We start from the raw sequence: 15978 nt of genomic DNA on the forward strand, positions 1-15978 counted from the left end.
CGCTGGCTGCAATAGGAAAAACACATTTTCCTATTGCAGCAAGCGTGAGAGGGAATTCCCCACTGGGAGCATACCAGGCTCTTAGGTCTGGAATAGATTTCAAGGGGAACCCCCTACGCCGAAACAACGGCGTGGGGAGTCCCCCCCAAAAAATCCATACCAGACCCTTATCCGAGCACACAGCCCAGCCGGTCAGGAACGAGCGAGCGCCCCCCCCCCCCCAAACTGTACCAGGCCGCATGCCCTCAACATGGGGGGGTGGGCGCTTTGGGGAAGGGGGGCACCCTGCGGGCCCCCCCCACCAAAAGCACCTTGTCCCCATGTTGATGAGGACAAGGGCCTCTTCCCGACAACCCTGGCCGTTGGTTGTCGGGGTCTGCAGGCGGAGGGCTTATCGGAATCCGGGAGCCCCTTTTAATAAGGGGGCCCCCAGATCCCGTCCCCCCACCCTATGTGAATGAGTATGGGGTACATCGTACCCCTACCCATTCACCTGGGGGAAAAAGTGTCAATAAAAAAACACACTAGACAGGTTTTTAAAGTAATTTATTAGGCAGCTCCGGGGGTCTTCTTCTGACTTCGGGGGTCTTCTTCCGACTTCTCCGCTCTCTCTGGCCTCTTTTCCCGGTGTCCGGTTCTTCTCCCGCTCTTCTGCTGGGCTCCTCCGCTATCTTCTGCTCTTTTGCTGCTCTTTTGCTAGCGGTGGCCCCGTCTTTTGCATGCTCAGATAAGGGTCTGGTGTGGATTTTGGGGGGGACCCCCACGCCGTTTTTTCGGCGTAGGGGGTTCCCCTTAAAATCCATACCAGACCTAAGGGCCTGGTATGCCCCTGGAGGGGAACCCATGCCGGTTTTTTATTTAAAATTTGGCGTGGAGTTCCCCCTCATAAATAATCCCAAACACCTGTCGGCAATGTTTGTCGCTCATCGCGAAAGGAAAAAACACATTTTTCCTTTCCCGATGAGTGAGCCAGCTCGGCGCTGGCTCCCGCAACGGGCCTCACAGGTGTCAAATCTCGCCGATACAGAAGCTGACCAAAGGGTGGCAGTAAAGAGCTGAAAAACCACGTGATTTGGTGAAAGTTGGATGAAAAAGTCCTGCCGTGTGTATACTTAATTAGTTTAAGGCCAACGCCCTTTGTACAAAAATCCACGGGAAAGTTTGTACAAAGTCCTATCATGTGTATGAGGCTTTACACAACCCTCTCCCTGGCCTGACAAAGCTGTTGTCCAAAATTGTCTCTCTTGTTCCTCCATCCAGAGTGGATCCTAAGACAGGAGATGTGTTACTGGCCAGATGACCAGGTGATATAAAGGAAGAAAAGCCTACAAAACAAAAACGACTGCAGCCGCCACATAAGGATTGGTAAGCTGCAATAAATTACATTCTTGATTTTGAGTTTAGTACCGCTTTAAACAAGGACTCGGTTCTGGTTGCTTTGGGCAATAAGAAATGTACTTCATACGTAAGCCCCCTGGTTGAAGATTGATAATTATTATCTAAGTATATAATGTCCATTATGTAATTGTTGCCTCGTATACAAAATATGTAGTTTCCGTTTGCAGTTGCTATCCATTTTTTATTAATGCAAATTAGTAGGGTTGCACCAATACCACTTTAAGACTGAGTACAAGTACCGATACTTTTTTCAAGTACTCGCCAATACCGATTACCAATACTTTTTTTTAATGTTGTGACAGTGGCACTAATATGCAGCACCGATGACGAGTAGACTGTGTCAGTAGTTTTTTTTTTTTTTTTTTTTACAATTTTATTTTTTACAATTTATTTTCTGTTTTTTTTTACAATGCTTGCTTTTTTTTGGGGGGGGGGGGGGGGGGGGAATTTAACCTTTTCAATATTTATTTATTACAATTCTTTTTTTTTTTTTTTTTTTTTTTTTAATTATTCTTTTTTTTTTTTTTTTTTCTTGGGGGGTGACTTTGCTGAGATAGCTGACATCTCCCCTATGGGACAGGGAAAGGGACTGAGGACACAGATTCCCAGTCCCTTTCTCTGCAGACTCAGCTGCACTGGAGTCAGAGGTTCCTGTCCATTCATAAACAGAAGCATTGTAAACACCATTCAGGATGCTCAGTGACAGTTAAGAATGAACAGAGTCAGTCATTTACCAGCGCTATCCTCCGCTCTCCATCCTGACAGATCAAGGACAGGGGGGGGGAGCACGGAGGGGGGGGCGGAGGAGCACGGAGGGGGACCGGAGCACAGAGGTGGACTGGAGCACAGAGGGGGACTGGAGCACAGAGGGGGCCAGAGCACAGAGGGGGACCGGAGCACAGAGGGGGACTGGAGCACGGAGGGGGACTGGAGCATGGAGGGGGACTGGAGCACGGAGGGGTGCCGGAGCACAGAGGGGGGTCGAAACACAGAGGGGGGCCGGAACACAGAGGGGGACTGGAGCACGGAAGGGGACCGGAGCACGGAGGGGGCCGGAGCACAGAGGGGGTCCGGAGCACAGAGGGGGACTGGAGCACAGAGGGGTGCCGGAGCACGGAGGGGGACTGGAGCACAGAGGGGGACTGGAGCACAGAGGGGGGCCGGAGCACAGAAGGGGTCCGGAGCACAGAAGGGGTCCGGAGCACAGAGGGGGACTGGAGCACGGAGGGAGACCGGAGCACGGAGGGAGACCGGAGCACGGAGGGGGGTCAGAGCACGGAGGGGGTCCGGAGCACAGAGGGGGACTGGAGCGCAGAGGAGGACTGGAGCACAAGGGGGACTGGAGCACGGAGGGGGACCGGAGTACAGAAGGGGACTGGAGCACGGAGGGGGACTGAAGCAAGAAGGGGGACCGGAGCATAAAGGGGGATCGGAGAACGGAGGGTAGCTGGAGGAGGATATTGGGGACAGTCAGGGGTGATCAGTGCGGCGCTGGGGGGAGTTACAATCATCGATCTCCAGTATACATTTCAATAAAGCAGCTGAAAGCCGCGGGAGGGAGAGGAGAGAAGCGGCTGTCAGGTGCTTTATTGAAATCTATACAAGATCGGTGATTGTAACTCCCCACCAGCGCCTCACCGATCGCCCCTGACTGTCCAGGTATCAGATTAAGCATCGCAGCATTTGCCCGAGTACAAGTACTCGGGCAAATGCTTGGTATTGGTGCAACCCTACAAATTAGGAACAGATTTATCTTTTGTATACATTTTTAAATAAATTAGCTGCTATGAAAATTATCATGTCTGTTTGTATTTAAAAAGAGCTCCTTGGGACTTCTAAGTTGTCTACAGTTCTAACAGTCAATTTTATTTTATCCTTAAATTAGTGCTCGCAGTTGTGGCACAATAGTGAAAAGAGGCAGTTAATATTTTACCGCAAGATTATGTAATACTAAAATGCACCCAAAGATTAAAACTGACATAGTCACATGAAAAATGCACATGCAAATGGATAATTTGAAATGCAGTGCCAAAATTGCCAGCACCCCATTTAATTGGCTTGAATGGCATATGCATCAAGAGCACAGCATAAAGGGATTTTTACAGATCTCTAATGCCGCGTACACACGAGCGGACTTTACGGCAGACTTTGTCCGGCGTACTTTGACGGACTTTACGACGGACTTTCCAAATGAACGGACTTGCCTACACACAATCAGCCAAAGTCCGACAGATTCGTACGCGATGACGTATGACCGGACTAAAACAAGGAAGTTCATAGCCAGTAGCCAATAGCTGCCCTAGCGTCGTTTTTTGTCCGTCGGACTAGCATACAGAAGAATGGACTTTTCGACCGGACTCGAGTCCCTCGGACAGATTTGAAACATGTTTCATTTCTAGGTCTGTCAAACTTTTGAGAAAAAAAAAGTCAGCTGGAGCCCACACACGATCGAATTGTCCGACGGACTCCGGTTCGCCGGACCAAGTATTCCGTAAAGTCCGGTCGTGTGTACGCGGCATTACTCTCTAAAGCCACAGATGGCTCAGTTTTTTTGGGCTGATCGAAAAAAAACTGAATAGATTCCCCCATCCACACAAGTGAAATAGATGGGGGAATCCTCCCCGCTATGCTATTGTATTCTGACAGCAGGGACTCCTTCACTGTCAGAATACACTGATCAGCAATGCAGCTCTGATCAAACAAAAAACTGAAAGATTACCAACAGTCCCATTCAGGAGTTGATCATTAGATGGACTCTTCACAAACAGGAATGGCCATAGAAATTCGTCCGATCCCTGCTGAATCGAATGAACTTCGATCCATCTATGGCCAGCTTTAGTGACACCACTGGTTTTATGAACTGTACTACACAAACAACTGCCAGGGTGAGCAAAGTCTAGAGACATACTGTCAGGGACTATACAGCACTTTTTTTTTATAGTCAGGACTAAGGCTACTTTCACACTGAGGCGCGGCACTATATTTAGCGCCGCTATACGGCCGCTATCGGGGCTGTTTTAACCCCTGCTAGCAAGCCGAAAAAGGGCTAAAAACGCCCGCAAAGTGCTGTTTGCAGCGCTGCCCTATTGTTTTCAATGGGAAGGGGCGCTTTAGGAGCGGTGAATAATCCTATAGAAAATTTATGGAGGGAGCTCAAACTTCGAGTTACCAAGCGACAGCCAAGAAATCTTAACATTTTTTTTAAAGGGACAGTGTAAACATAAACATAAAAAACAAAAAGTTAAATAAATAAGAAAATAAAATAAAAAATGTAAAGCGCCCTGTCCTGCGCAGAAGCGAACGCATACGTAAATCGCGCCCGCATATGTAAACGGTGTTCAAACCACACATGTGAGGTATGGCCGGGATCGTTAGAGCGAGAGCAATAATTCTAGCAAAAGACCTCCTCTGTAACTCAAAACTGGTAACCTGTAGAAATTTTTAAACTTCGCCTATGGAGATTTTTAAGTGTCAAAGTTGTCGCCATTCCACGAGCGGGCGCAAATTTGAAGCCTGACATGTTGGGTATCAATTTACTTGGCGCAACATTATTTTTCACAATATAAAAAAAATTGGGCTAACTACTGTTTTCTTATTTTTTAGTTCAAAAAAGTGTGTTTTTTCCAAATAAATTGTGTTTGTAAGACCGCTGCACAAATACAGTATGACAAAGTATTTTAACGACTGACATTTTTTTCTATAGGGTGTCAGAAAAAAATATATATATAATGTTTGGGGGTTCTAAGTAATTTTCTAGCAAAAAAAAAAAATTATTTTAACTTGTAAACACCAAGTGTAAAAAATAGGCCCAGTCCTTAGGTGGTTAATGAAAGACAGCAGGGGCCACCAACTATTATTTAAAACCTGCTTCATGTCATATACTTTTACTTAACACTCAATGATAAAAATGCTAAGGTTTCACAACTGAAGATGTATATGAATATGGTATAGAGGTGAGCTTTTAATGTTGTTTTATTCCCTTTGGAGAAAACTACCAATTATCTTACGTGGTGCATTACCTAGGTTGGCCTACATATAATGATAAAATGGTTCGATATATAACGTTCATTTTATCTAAAGACAAAAGATCACTCCAGACAGACAGCCCAATAAAATCCAATCAGATTAATCTAGTCTTGTCTTGTGTTCAGGTGTCAGCCGTTTGCTTTATTGGGAAAGATTGTCTGAAACATCACATTTATTATCAAGTGTTTAAAGTGTAAGTAAACCCTCCTATCATTTTCAGCCAAGGAAGCTGCCATCTTGAGCCTCTGTTTAATCTACAACTGCCATGATGCTGCACATGTGATCAGTTATGACACCAGCCATTGGATGGTTTGACAGTTTGGTTGAGAGCACAACCTATGGGAGTGTTACATTTCCGGCACGTCCAGCTCATTTTATGGATGGGTTTACGTCCGCTTTAAATAACATTGTACATATAGACAGCATAACAGAGTATTTAAAGCAGACCAGGAAGCAACATAACCGTTTCTACCCCTTTGGCTCATAAAACTCATAATAATACTTAGGCCCCTTTCAAACTATCGCGACTTTAATGTCGCACAATTTTGTGGGCCTGATTTTGACTCAATTTTTGCCGTGATTTCAGGGAATGCCTGTGTAACTGGCATCAAAGTCGGACCAAAGTAGTGCCGTGACTACTTTGAAGTCATAATAATATAAATGATTGTCATTGGCCTAAAGGAAACTCTCCATTACCAATTATTAAACAATTATACAATTTTGATTGTAATTATGTAGCGCTATTTGGACACTACTTTGATGCTACTTGGATAAGGTCTGCAAATTCTATGGGTCCTAAATCACACTGGAATTGCACCAAAGTAGCACTGAAAGCTTTTCTAAAATTGCTCTGTGCTGAGTCGTATCGATGTGTATGGACACGATTGAAAACAATGTGATTTCCATTATCATGCAATGCTGTGCGACCAGGCCTATGCTTGTTAGTGGACATGAGATGTTCCTCCCAATAAAGAAATGTTATATTTATTGTTCTACTTACACAATTCACCAAATCACATATTAAAATTGTATTTAAACTATGGATATTGCAGTATACTTTAGGTGTACACGTGTTCACTGCTTTGTAGAGTACATGCCAGAAATGTTTTGATAATTGTAGGAGGAATTACTGTACGAGAAAAACAGACTAATTAAGTTGACTTGTTTCAAGTTATGTATTTGGAAACTTCCCAACAAAAAGATTTTGTAGACTGGGATTTTTTTTTTCTATCTAGCACTAGAAGTTCTACTTAACTACTTCTAGTCTGGGCCAATATTGACATTCCTCTCCTACATGTAAAAACATAATTTTTGATGCTAGAAAATTACTTAGAACCCCCAAACATTATAATATATTAAGCAGAGGCCCTAGAGAATAAAATGGTGGGTGTTGCATATTTTTATGTCACACGATATTTGTGCACATATATATATATAAAAGATGAAGTTACATCAAGTAAATAGATACCAAACATGTCACACTTTAAAATTGCGTACGCCCATGGAACGGCACCAAACTATGGTATCTAAAAAGCTCAAAAGGTGATGCTTTAAAAGCCTTCAGAGGTTATCAGTTTCGAGTTACACAAGAGGTCTGGCTATAAAATGTTTGCCCTCACTGTGATGTTCTTAGTGATATGTGGTGTGATCGCCATTTACATATGTGTGCGGGACCAATGTGCGCATTCACATTTGCGCATGAGCACTGGGGAACAGGGGCCTTTTTTTTTTTTGTTACACTGACCCTTTATTTCTTTTTTTAATCACTTTTATTGCTATCACAAGGGATGAACAACATGGGTTATGACAGGTCTCTTTATGGCGAGATCTGGGGTCTAATAGACCCCAGATCTCTGCTCTGCCTTCCAAAGCATCTGATCAGATCAAAATCTGTTTGATCAGATGCTTTCACAAGGTGGTAATGGCTTGTTTACATGAGAGTGAAATCCTCATTGCTTCTGGTTTCTGATGTCACACAGTGGGAGGAACAACATCAGTTTCTCTCACTGTATCCTGGGAAGTGGATTCTGCTGGCTGCATCCTTACTGGGCTCCCCGATGTGACAGGAGAGCGTGGTAAAGGCGGCAGGGGGGGCCCCATTCCACCACCTGTAAAAGTAATCCAGCGGCTCTATAGCCACTAGGATTACTTTTGCATTGAAGGGAATCGCCAGGTAAAACCTAAGGACTAGGAGTCGTTAATAAAAATCCCCCTCTATGCACACAATTGAGTACCCCTCCACAGGTCTGTACTTACAGGGTTAGTTCACCCTAACCAAAAAAATTTCTGTGTGGGTCAGGGGAGCCTGCAGATAAAAATAAACTGACTAAAGTTGAATATTGCCCTTGCTATAGGTGTAGGCCATATATGTACCTCCTGAAGCCTGGCCAAAAAATGTCCAGAGTTGGCATCCCCTGTCCTACCTTGTCAGGGCTGCTGATAGGGCAGTACAACCGGCCCTGTGGTACCGGGCCCGCCCCATCAGCTACACAGCGGGGCCTGGGCAGCATGACAGTTCATTACTGCTTTAAAAAAAGCTTGCCAAATTTCTTCCCCCGCTCCTACTTGTTTATGGAGGGGGGATATATCATTTACCTGGGCCCCATCAGGTCAATAGAGGGGGTGAGCGCAGTGGAGGGACTATTTTTTATTTTCGGGGAGCATGTACATCATGCCGCCCTGCTATTCAATTAGTCCCGGCCAGCGAAGTGATAATTACTTTTACAGGCAGTGGAAGGGGGTCCCAGCACAGCCTTTACTGCTTTTAGGATGCGACCAGTAGCATCCAGTTCCTGGAACACAGTGAGAGGGATGAATGTTGTTCCTCCCACTGTGTGATGTCAGAAACCAGAAGTGACAAGGATTTTATCACTTCTGGTTTCGGTCTCATGTAAAGAAGCCATTACCGGCTTGAACAAGCATCTGATCAAACCGATCTTGGTTTGATCAGATGCTTTGGAGGTCAGAGGACAGATACGGGGTCTAAAAGACCCCAGATCTCCCATAAAGAGGACCTATCATGGCCCATGCCATCACAAGGGATATTGTTCATCCCTTGTAAAAGAAAAAAAAATTCAAGATACAGTGTGAACATTTTTTTATTGTAAATAAAATACATTTTAAAAGAAATGTAAACTGCCCCCGCTCCTTCGGGCTTATGTGCAATTGCAAACGCACACGTTGGCCCCACACACATATGTAAACTGCAACCAGGGGCGGATCCAGCAATATTTTTTACTTTCTGCTATTAAAAAAAAATCTTCATCAATTTAGGCCAATATGTATTCTGCTACATACAGTGGGGCAAAAAAGTATTTAGTCAGCCACCAATTGTGCAAGTTCTCCCACTTAAAAAGATGAGAGAGTCCTGTAATTGTCATCATAGGTATACCTCAACTATGAGAGACAAAATGTGGAAACAAATCCAGACAATCACATTGTCTGATTTTTGAAAGAATTTATTTGCAAATTATGGTGGAAAATAAGTATTTGGTCAATATCAAAAATTCACCTCAATACTTTGTTATATATCCTTTGTTGGCAATGACAGAGGTCAAACGTTTTCTGTAAGTCTTCACAAGGCTGTCACACAATGTTGCTGGTATGTTGGCCCATACCTCCATGCAGATCTCCTCTAGAGCAGTGATGTTTTGGGGCTGTCGCTGACAAACACGGACTTTCAACTCCCTCCAAAGGTTTTCTATGGGGTTGAGATCTGGAGACTGGCTAGGCCACTCCAGGACCTTGAAATGCTTCTTACGTAATGTGATATTTCAGTTTTTCTTTTTTAATAAATCTGCAAAAATGTCAACAATTCTGTGTTTTTCTGTCAATATGAGGTGCTGTGTGTACATTAATGAGGAAAAAAAAATGAACTTAAATGATTTTAGCAAATGGCTGCAATATAACAAAGAGTGAAAAATTTAAGGGGGTCTGAATACTTTCCGTCCCCACTGTATATTGGTTGTATATTCTGTTAGAAGTCACATTGTGTAACAATTCTCTTGATTGTGTTCAAAGGCTATTTACGCCTTCATTTGCAAAGAGTGCTATCTTGCCCTTTGAAGAAAGCCTTAAAATTGATAAGCTTATGTGAATGACCATCCGCATATCAATGAATATCACCAGAGTATTAAGATTTGACTTCAAAATAACTTTAGATAGTTCGCTAGTTCCCACCCTTTTGGTAAAACATATAAATTGTATTGTTCTCCCTAGCTACTCAGAGCAATTGTCTTTGAAATAGAGATAACCTGAAGAAGGGGCATGACCCCGAAACATGTAGTGTCTCCAGTCGGCAATGTGTGACTCTTTGCTCCCTTGGCATCGGCAGTGCCTAAGTGGCTCCAGCAGCAGGGTTTGCCCATACTCTTTGGATTCCTTTGGCTGACTTCCGCCAGGCTGTGACATCACGTCCGGGCTTCGTACACAGTGCAAGCGGCCGCTGTATACTGGCCCCAACAGTTCCTGTGCCTGCAGTTTGGTTCCCCCTTCATCAGATCCCTGGGCTTATGGTCCTGGACGGGCCCCCCACCAGCAGTGCTCTTGTGTTCTTTGTCCAACGGCTTTGCGCTGGGTTTCCCTAAGCCCCTGTGTCATCCATGCAGCTCCAGCCTCCACGTACTGTCAGTTTTTTAATCCAAGTCTGTGCATGACCATCAATTGACTGCTGTATGCCTTGGTGAACATTTTATTTCTTTTTTAACAATAAAAAAAAGTTTTTACTTTGCCTCTGAGGGTCCTATTTATGTCTGCTGATCAGTGCTGTTGACCCCTTTGATTATATCTTCTGTCCTCATTTGTCTATGAGTTTTGGACAGCAGTGGCCACAGCTACATTTAATTTTTCTTTTTGACTTCTCGCTTGGCCTCTGGTCTGTGCCCCTGGAGTTTTGCTTTTAGTTCTCTTTGAAATTAACATGTACTGACATTATATTTGCTCTTCTTGCCTGTAGCTTACAACTACAGGCTTGAATATTAAATAAATTTTTGTGGATTCGGCTTTAGCAGTCAATATGTTATTGAAACCCCTTGAATTCTGGGGTTTCCCTATCATGATCCATGTTCCTGGTTAGCAGGAACACAAGATCACTCTATTCGTCTCTGACAGAATGGCGGTCTGCCTTGTTTATCTATCTCTGTAGGGAGCGATCAGGAACACCTTGTTTTCTGGCAGTGCCCCTCCCGAGACTAGACTCTGGAGCCAATGAGGAGGGTGGAGGGAGGTGCATGCAGAAGGTTTTTTACATTAATGCAGAGAATGCAGCCTACCTGGTGGGGTCCCCTTCAATCGCGCCCTTGACCTCATCCCTGACCTTAACTTGAGACAAAATGCAAGTTTGTTGCAGTCAGGGTCGGGGCCAGGGGTGGGGTCAAGGGTGCGATTGAAGGGAACCCCACCAGGTAGGCAGCATTCTCTGCATTAAGGTAAAAAACCTTCTGCATGCAGCTCCCTCCCCCCTCCTCATTGGCTCTGACACAGCAGTGGGAGCTATTGGCTCCTGCTGCTGTCAATCACAGCCAGTAAGCAGGGAGCAGGGGGTGAAACTGAACCGCATTGAGAGTATATATTTAGTAAAAATAGTTTAACAAGGTGACAATGCTATCCAACCATCTCCCGTGCTGCTGGTGTGTTGTCACCCTTCTGTGTGAACTATCAGCAGCTGTGTTTTCATCCAATCTGATGCAAGTACGGCCTACTGCAGGTTTATTGAGCGCTGGTCTGACCATTTAGTAGCTGAGACTAGAACTTTTCATAACTGTAACTGTTGATGGACAGCTTGGCCACTAAAGGAAGTAGAGGGAAAAAAGATCTACTGGCAGGATCATTAGGTAATAAAATTGGCATGGAGGCACTCCCTGATCACAGACAGAGTGAGTTCAGGGACCCGCACCCAAATGGATATCAAATTGGGCAGCTATGACAATTGACATGAATAGGACTGCCTACTTGCAGATGCGCAGAACACCTGTGCATCCCATGTGGGCAAACACGGGCCTTCACACATGTGTACACGTTAGTACGCCCGCGTGAACAAGGCCTTATATATAATTTCTGATTTTGCCCAGGATTTCACCTTAGGAAGGCAGGCAAGAGAGACAGAGGAATTTTGTTTTAAAAGAGGAACTATCCCTTTAAATGAGATACTGTTTGAAATTATGCAATGGGGTTGATTTACTAAAACTGGAGAGTGCAAAATCTGGTGCAGTTGTGCATGGTAGCCAATCAGCTTCTAACTTCAACTTGTTCAATTAAGCTTTGAGAAAGAACCTGGAAGCTGATTGGTTTCTATGCAGAGCTGCACCAGATGTTGCACTCTCCAGTTTTAGTAAATCATTCCCAATGCATTCCACTGAAAATGTGGAAATTTCAATAGTAGTTCTTGGACCTAACAAGTTCACAGTATCTAATTCACTAGACTCTGAAATGTAGTATAAAGAATTAAAAGAATACAAGGAAAATATTGTATAAAGAATTACCTTGTCAGGGTGAGGCCGGTTATTTCTGGCTCCTGATGATGTTGCAGCTCTGATAGGTTCCGTTTTGGAATAGGGTTTCCAGCCAAATTCATCACTGTACATGCTTATTCCAATGGGATCACACAAGTAGTATGGGTTCCTGTAGCTTTTAGAGGTCTTAGGGCTATGAAACAATAACATAATGAACATAAAAAGATATACTAGACCTTCAAAATGGGTAACAAAAGCTGCCAGGTACACCATGTGAATAGATGTGATGCAGATCTGTGTAAGATGACCATTCTGATGACATGTCTATTAAAAGACTAAAGCTTTTGTAAACCCACTGACAGATAAACCTACAGCAGTACACCAATTACTTGGGTAGTAATGATTGGCCTCTTTAGCATTTCTAATTCACTTAGCATCCATTGTGAAGTGCACATTGGTTGAACACACTATAAAGAGTTAAAGGCACACTCCAGTCAAATATTATAATGTTGCATGTAAAGCCTCATCTGAGCAGCCCTTTCCCTCTAAGAATACCCCCATTATTTTTATTTTTTGAAGCTGTCCTTAGTCTGATCATGTAATGTCCTGAGAACCTGTTGCTTTTCTTTCCGTCATGGTGGGCAGTACCCTATGATGCAGAGAACAGCGCCAAGTAATAACAAGTGTATTGTTCTGTGTGGTGCCAGATTAAACTCTGTGGAGACCCCTAGGCAGTCAAAACCTTGGGGCCCCCCTCCTAGGTTTAAGGAGGTTTCTTGTGCGCAAGCTCTAGTGGGATAACATTAAACTAAGTAGTGTGCACATTGGCCGCTAGATGAAAATGACTAGCACTACATTACATGTACAGTATCTCACAAAAGTGAGTACACCCCTCACATTTTTGGAAATATTTTATTATATCTTTTCTTGTGACAACACTGAAGAAATGACACTTTGCTACAATGTAAAGTAGTGAGTGTACAGCTTGTAAATTTGCTGTCCCCTCAAAATAACCCAACACACAGCCATTAATGTCTAAACCGCTGGCAACAAAAGTGAGTACATCCCTAAGTGAAAATGTCCAAATTGGGCCCAAAGTGTCAACATTTTGTGTGGCCACCATTATTTTCCAGCACTGCCTTAACCCTCTTAGGCATGGAGTTCACCAGAGCTTCACAGGTTGCCACTGGAGTCCTCATCCACGCCTCCATGATGACATCACAGAGCTGGTGGCTGTTAGAGACCTTGCGCTCCTCCACCTTCCATTTGAGGATGCTCCACAGATGCTCAACAGGTTTTAGGTCTGGAGACATGCTTGACCAGTCCATCTCCTTTACCCTCAGCTTCTTTAGCACGGCAGTGGTCATCTTGGAGGTGTGTTTGGGGTCGTTATGTTGGAATACTGCCCTGTCTGAAGGGAGGGGATCATGCTCTGCTTCAGTATGTCAGAGTAAATGTTGGCATTCATGGTTGCATCAATGAACCGTATCTCCCTAGTACCGACAGCACTCATGTAGCCCCAGACCATGACACTCCCACTACCATGCTTAACTGTAGGCAAGACACACTTGTCTTTGTACTCCTCACCTGATTGCTGCCCCACACGTTTAACACCATCTAAACCAAATAAGTTTATCTTGGTCTCATCAGACCACAGGACATGGTTCCAGTAATCCAAGTCCTTTATCTGCTTGTCTTCAGCAAACTGTTAGCAGGCTTTCTTGTGCAGTATCTTTAGAAAAGGCTTCCTTCTGGGACGACAGCCATGCAGACCAATTTGATGCAGTGTGTGGCGTATGGTCTGAGCACTGACAGGCTGACCCCCTAGACCTTTAACCTCTGCAGCAATGCTGGCACCACTCATACATCTATTTTCCAAAGACAACCTCTGGATATGATGCTGAGCACGTGCACTCAACTTCTTTGGTTAACCATGGCGAGGCCTGTTCTGAGTGGAACCTGTCCTGTTAAACCACTGTATGGTCTTGGCCACCGTGCTGCAGTTCAGTTTCAGGGTCTTGGCAATCTTCTTATAGTCTAGGCCATCTTTATGTAGAGCAACAATTCTTTTTTTCAGATCCTCAGAGAGTTCTTTGCCATGAGGTGCCATGTTGAACTTCCAGTGACCAGTGTGAGGGAGTGAGAGCGATAACACCAGATTTAACACATCTGCTCCACATTCACACCTGAGACCTTGTAACACTAATGAGTCACATGACTCCGGGGAGGGAAAATGGCTAATTGGGCCCAATCTGGACATTTTCACTTTTGTTGCTAGTGGTTTAGACATCAATGGCTGTGTGTTGAATTATTTTGAGGGGACAGCAAATGTACACTGTTTTACAAGCTGTACACTCACTACTTTACATTGTAGCAAAGTGTCATTTCTTCAGTGTTGTCACATGAAAAGATATAATAAAATATTTACAAAAATGTGAGGGGTGTACTCACTTTTGTGAGATAGCGTACATAGGTTGCACCAACATTTTTTTACAAACTGACAGCTAAAAGAAGACAAGCTTTTAACAGACAAACTGTAATGTGAACCCAATGTCTATGGGTTATGTTGTTATTGGGTGCATTACATTAATACAGTATTTTCTCTATAGTGCCTTTAATGGAAAGTTTTCATTTCTTTGAGTTGAGTCATTTTTTCATCTTTTGTAAACAATTTAATTCATTGTAGTTTTCTTGCAAGATCAAATCAATATTATTTTGATTCGTTGTTGAGGGGCCCTTAAAGTGCCAAGCGTAAAGTTTGGTGGAGAGGGGATCATGGTGTGGGGTTGTTTTTCATGGGTTGGGCTTGGTCCCTTAGTTCCAGTGAAGGGAACTCTTAAGGTGTCAGCATACCAAGATATTTTGGACAATTTAATGCTCCCAACTTTGTGGGAACACTTTGGGGATGGCCCCTTCCTGTTCCAACATGACTGTGCACCAGTACACAAAGCAAGGTCAATAAAGACATGGGATGAGCAAGTTTGGGGTGGAGAAATTTGACTGGCCGGCACAGAGTCCTGACCTCAACCCAATAGAACACCTTTGGGATGAATTAGAGCGGAGACTGCGAGCCAGGCCTTCTTGTCCGCATCAGTGTATGACCTCACAAATGCGCTTCTGGAAGAATGGTCAAACATTCCCATAGACACACTTCTAAACCTTGTGGACAGCCTTCCCAGAAGAGTTGAATCTGTCATAGTTGCAAAGGGTGGGTCAGCACAATATTGAACCCTATGGAATAAGACTGGGATACCATTAAAGGGCATATGCATGTAAAAGCAGATGTCCCAATACTTTTGGCAATATAGTGTATATGAGATAGGGAACTCAGATTATAAACTCCTTGAAAGTAGGGACTAATGTGAATATACAATATTTAAAGTACTGCATAAATTGTTGGTGCTATATGATTAAATGTAATAAATAATAAAAATAAAAAAATAAAAGGAGGGGAAGTAAGAACCAAGTGAGGACAAGGAAAAATTGAGTAGTTCTTTGGGATTTAAACACCTAATGAACTTTAAGTTTAAAGTGATTCTAAAGGCAGAACGTTTTTACCTTTGTGCAGGAAGGTAAAAAAACCTTTTGGGTGCAGCTCCCCCTTATAGTTACCTAAGCCCTATCTTGATCCAGAGATGTGCATGAGATCAGCGGCTCTCCCGAGTCTCTCTCCCCATATTGGCTAGACAGCAGCAGGAGCCATTGGCTCCTGCTGCTGTCAATCACAGGACATGAGCCAACGAGGAAAGAGTGGCAGGGGGGGCCAAGCTGCGCTCTGTGTGTGAATGTGTCCATTCATAGAAGCATGGCTCTTAAGTCAAACTGCTTGAGTGCCTCGATAGCAAGAGGCTTGCTATTGAGAACACTCAGCAGAGGGAAGGATCAAGTGTCGGCGGCGGGAGGACCCAAAAAGAAGAGGATCAGGGCTGTAAAGCATTTGCAAAGTCTTAGTTACATAGTTACATAGTAGGTGAGGTTGAAAAAAGACACAAGTCCATCAAGTCCAACCTATGTGTGTGATTATGTGTCAGTATTACATTGTATATCCCTGTATGTTGTGGTCATTCAGGTGATTATCTAATAGTTTCTTGAAGCTATCAATGCT

At 43.9% G+C, this 15978-nt stretch overlaps 1 protein-coding gene across 1 annotated transcript in view; it reads right to left on the minus strand.

The window, feature by feature from the left end:
* Nucleotides 1–15978, minus strand: part of TEX26 (testis expressed 26) — an 82916-nt gene that overhangs the window by 27258 nt on the left and 39680 nt on the right. The window contains exon 4 of the mRNA XM_073613359.1: nt 11904–12066. Within this exon, the coding sequence (XP_073469460.1) occupies nt 11904–12066 (163 nt within the window). The remainder of the gene's footprint in view (nt 1–11903; nt 12067–15978) is intronic.

The sequence above is a fragment of the Aquarana catesbeiana genome, linkage group LG02 (genome assembly GCF_042186555.1).
Source record: "Aquarana catesbeiana isolate 2022-GZ linkage group LG02, ASM4218655v1, whole genome shotgun sequence".
Lineage (NCBI taxonomy): Eukaryota > Metazoa > Chordata > Amphibia > Anura > Ranidae > Aquarana > Aquarana catesbeiana.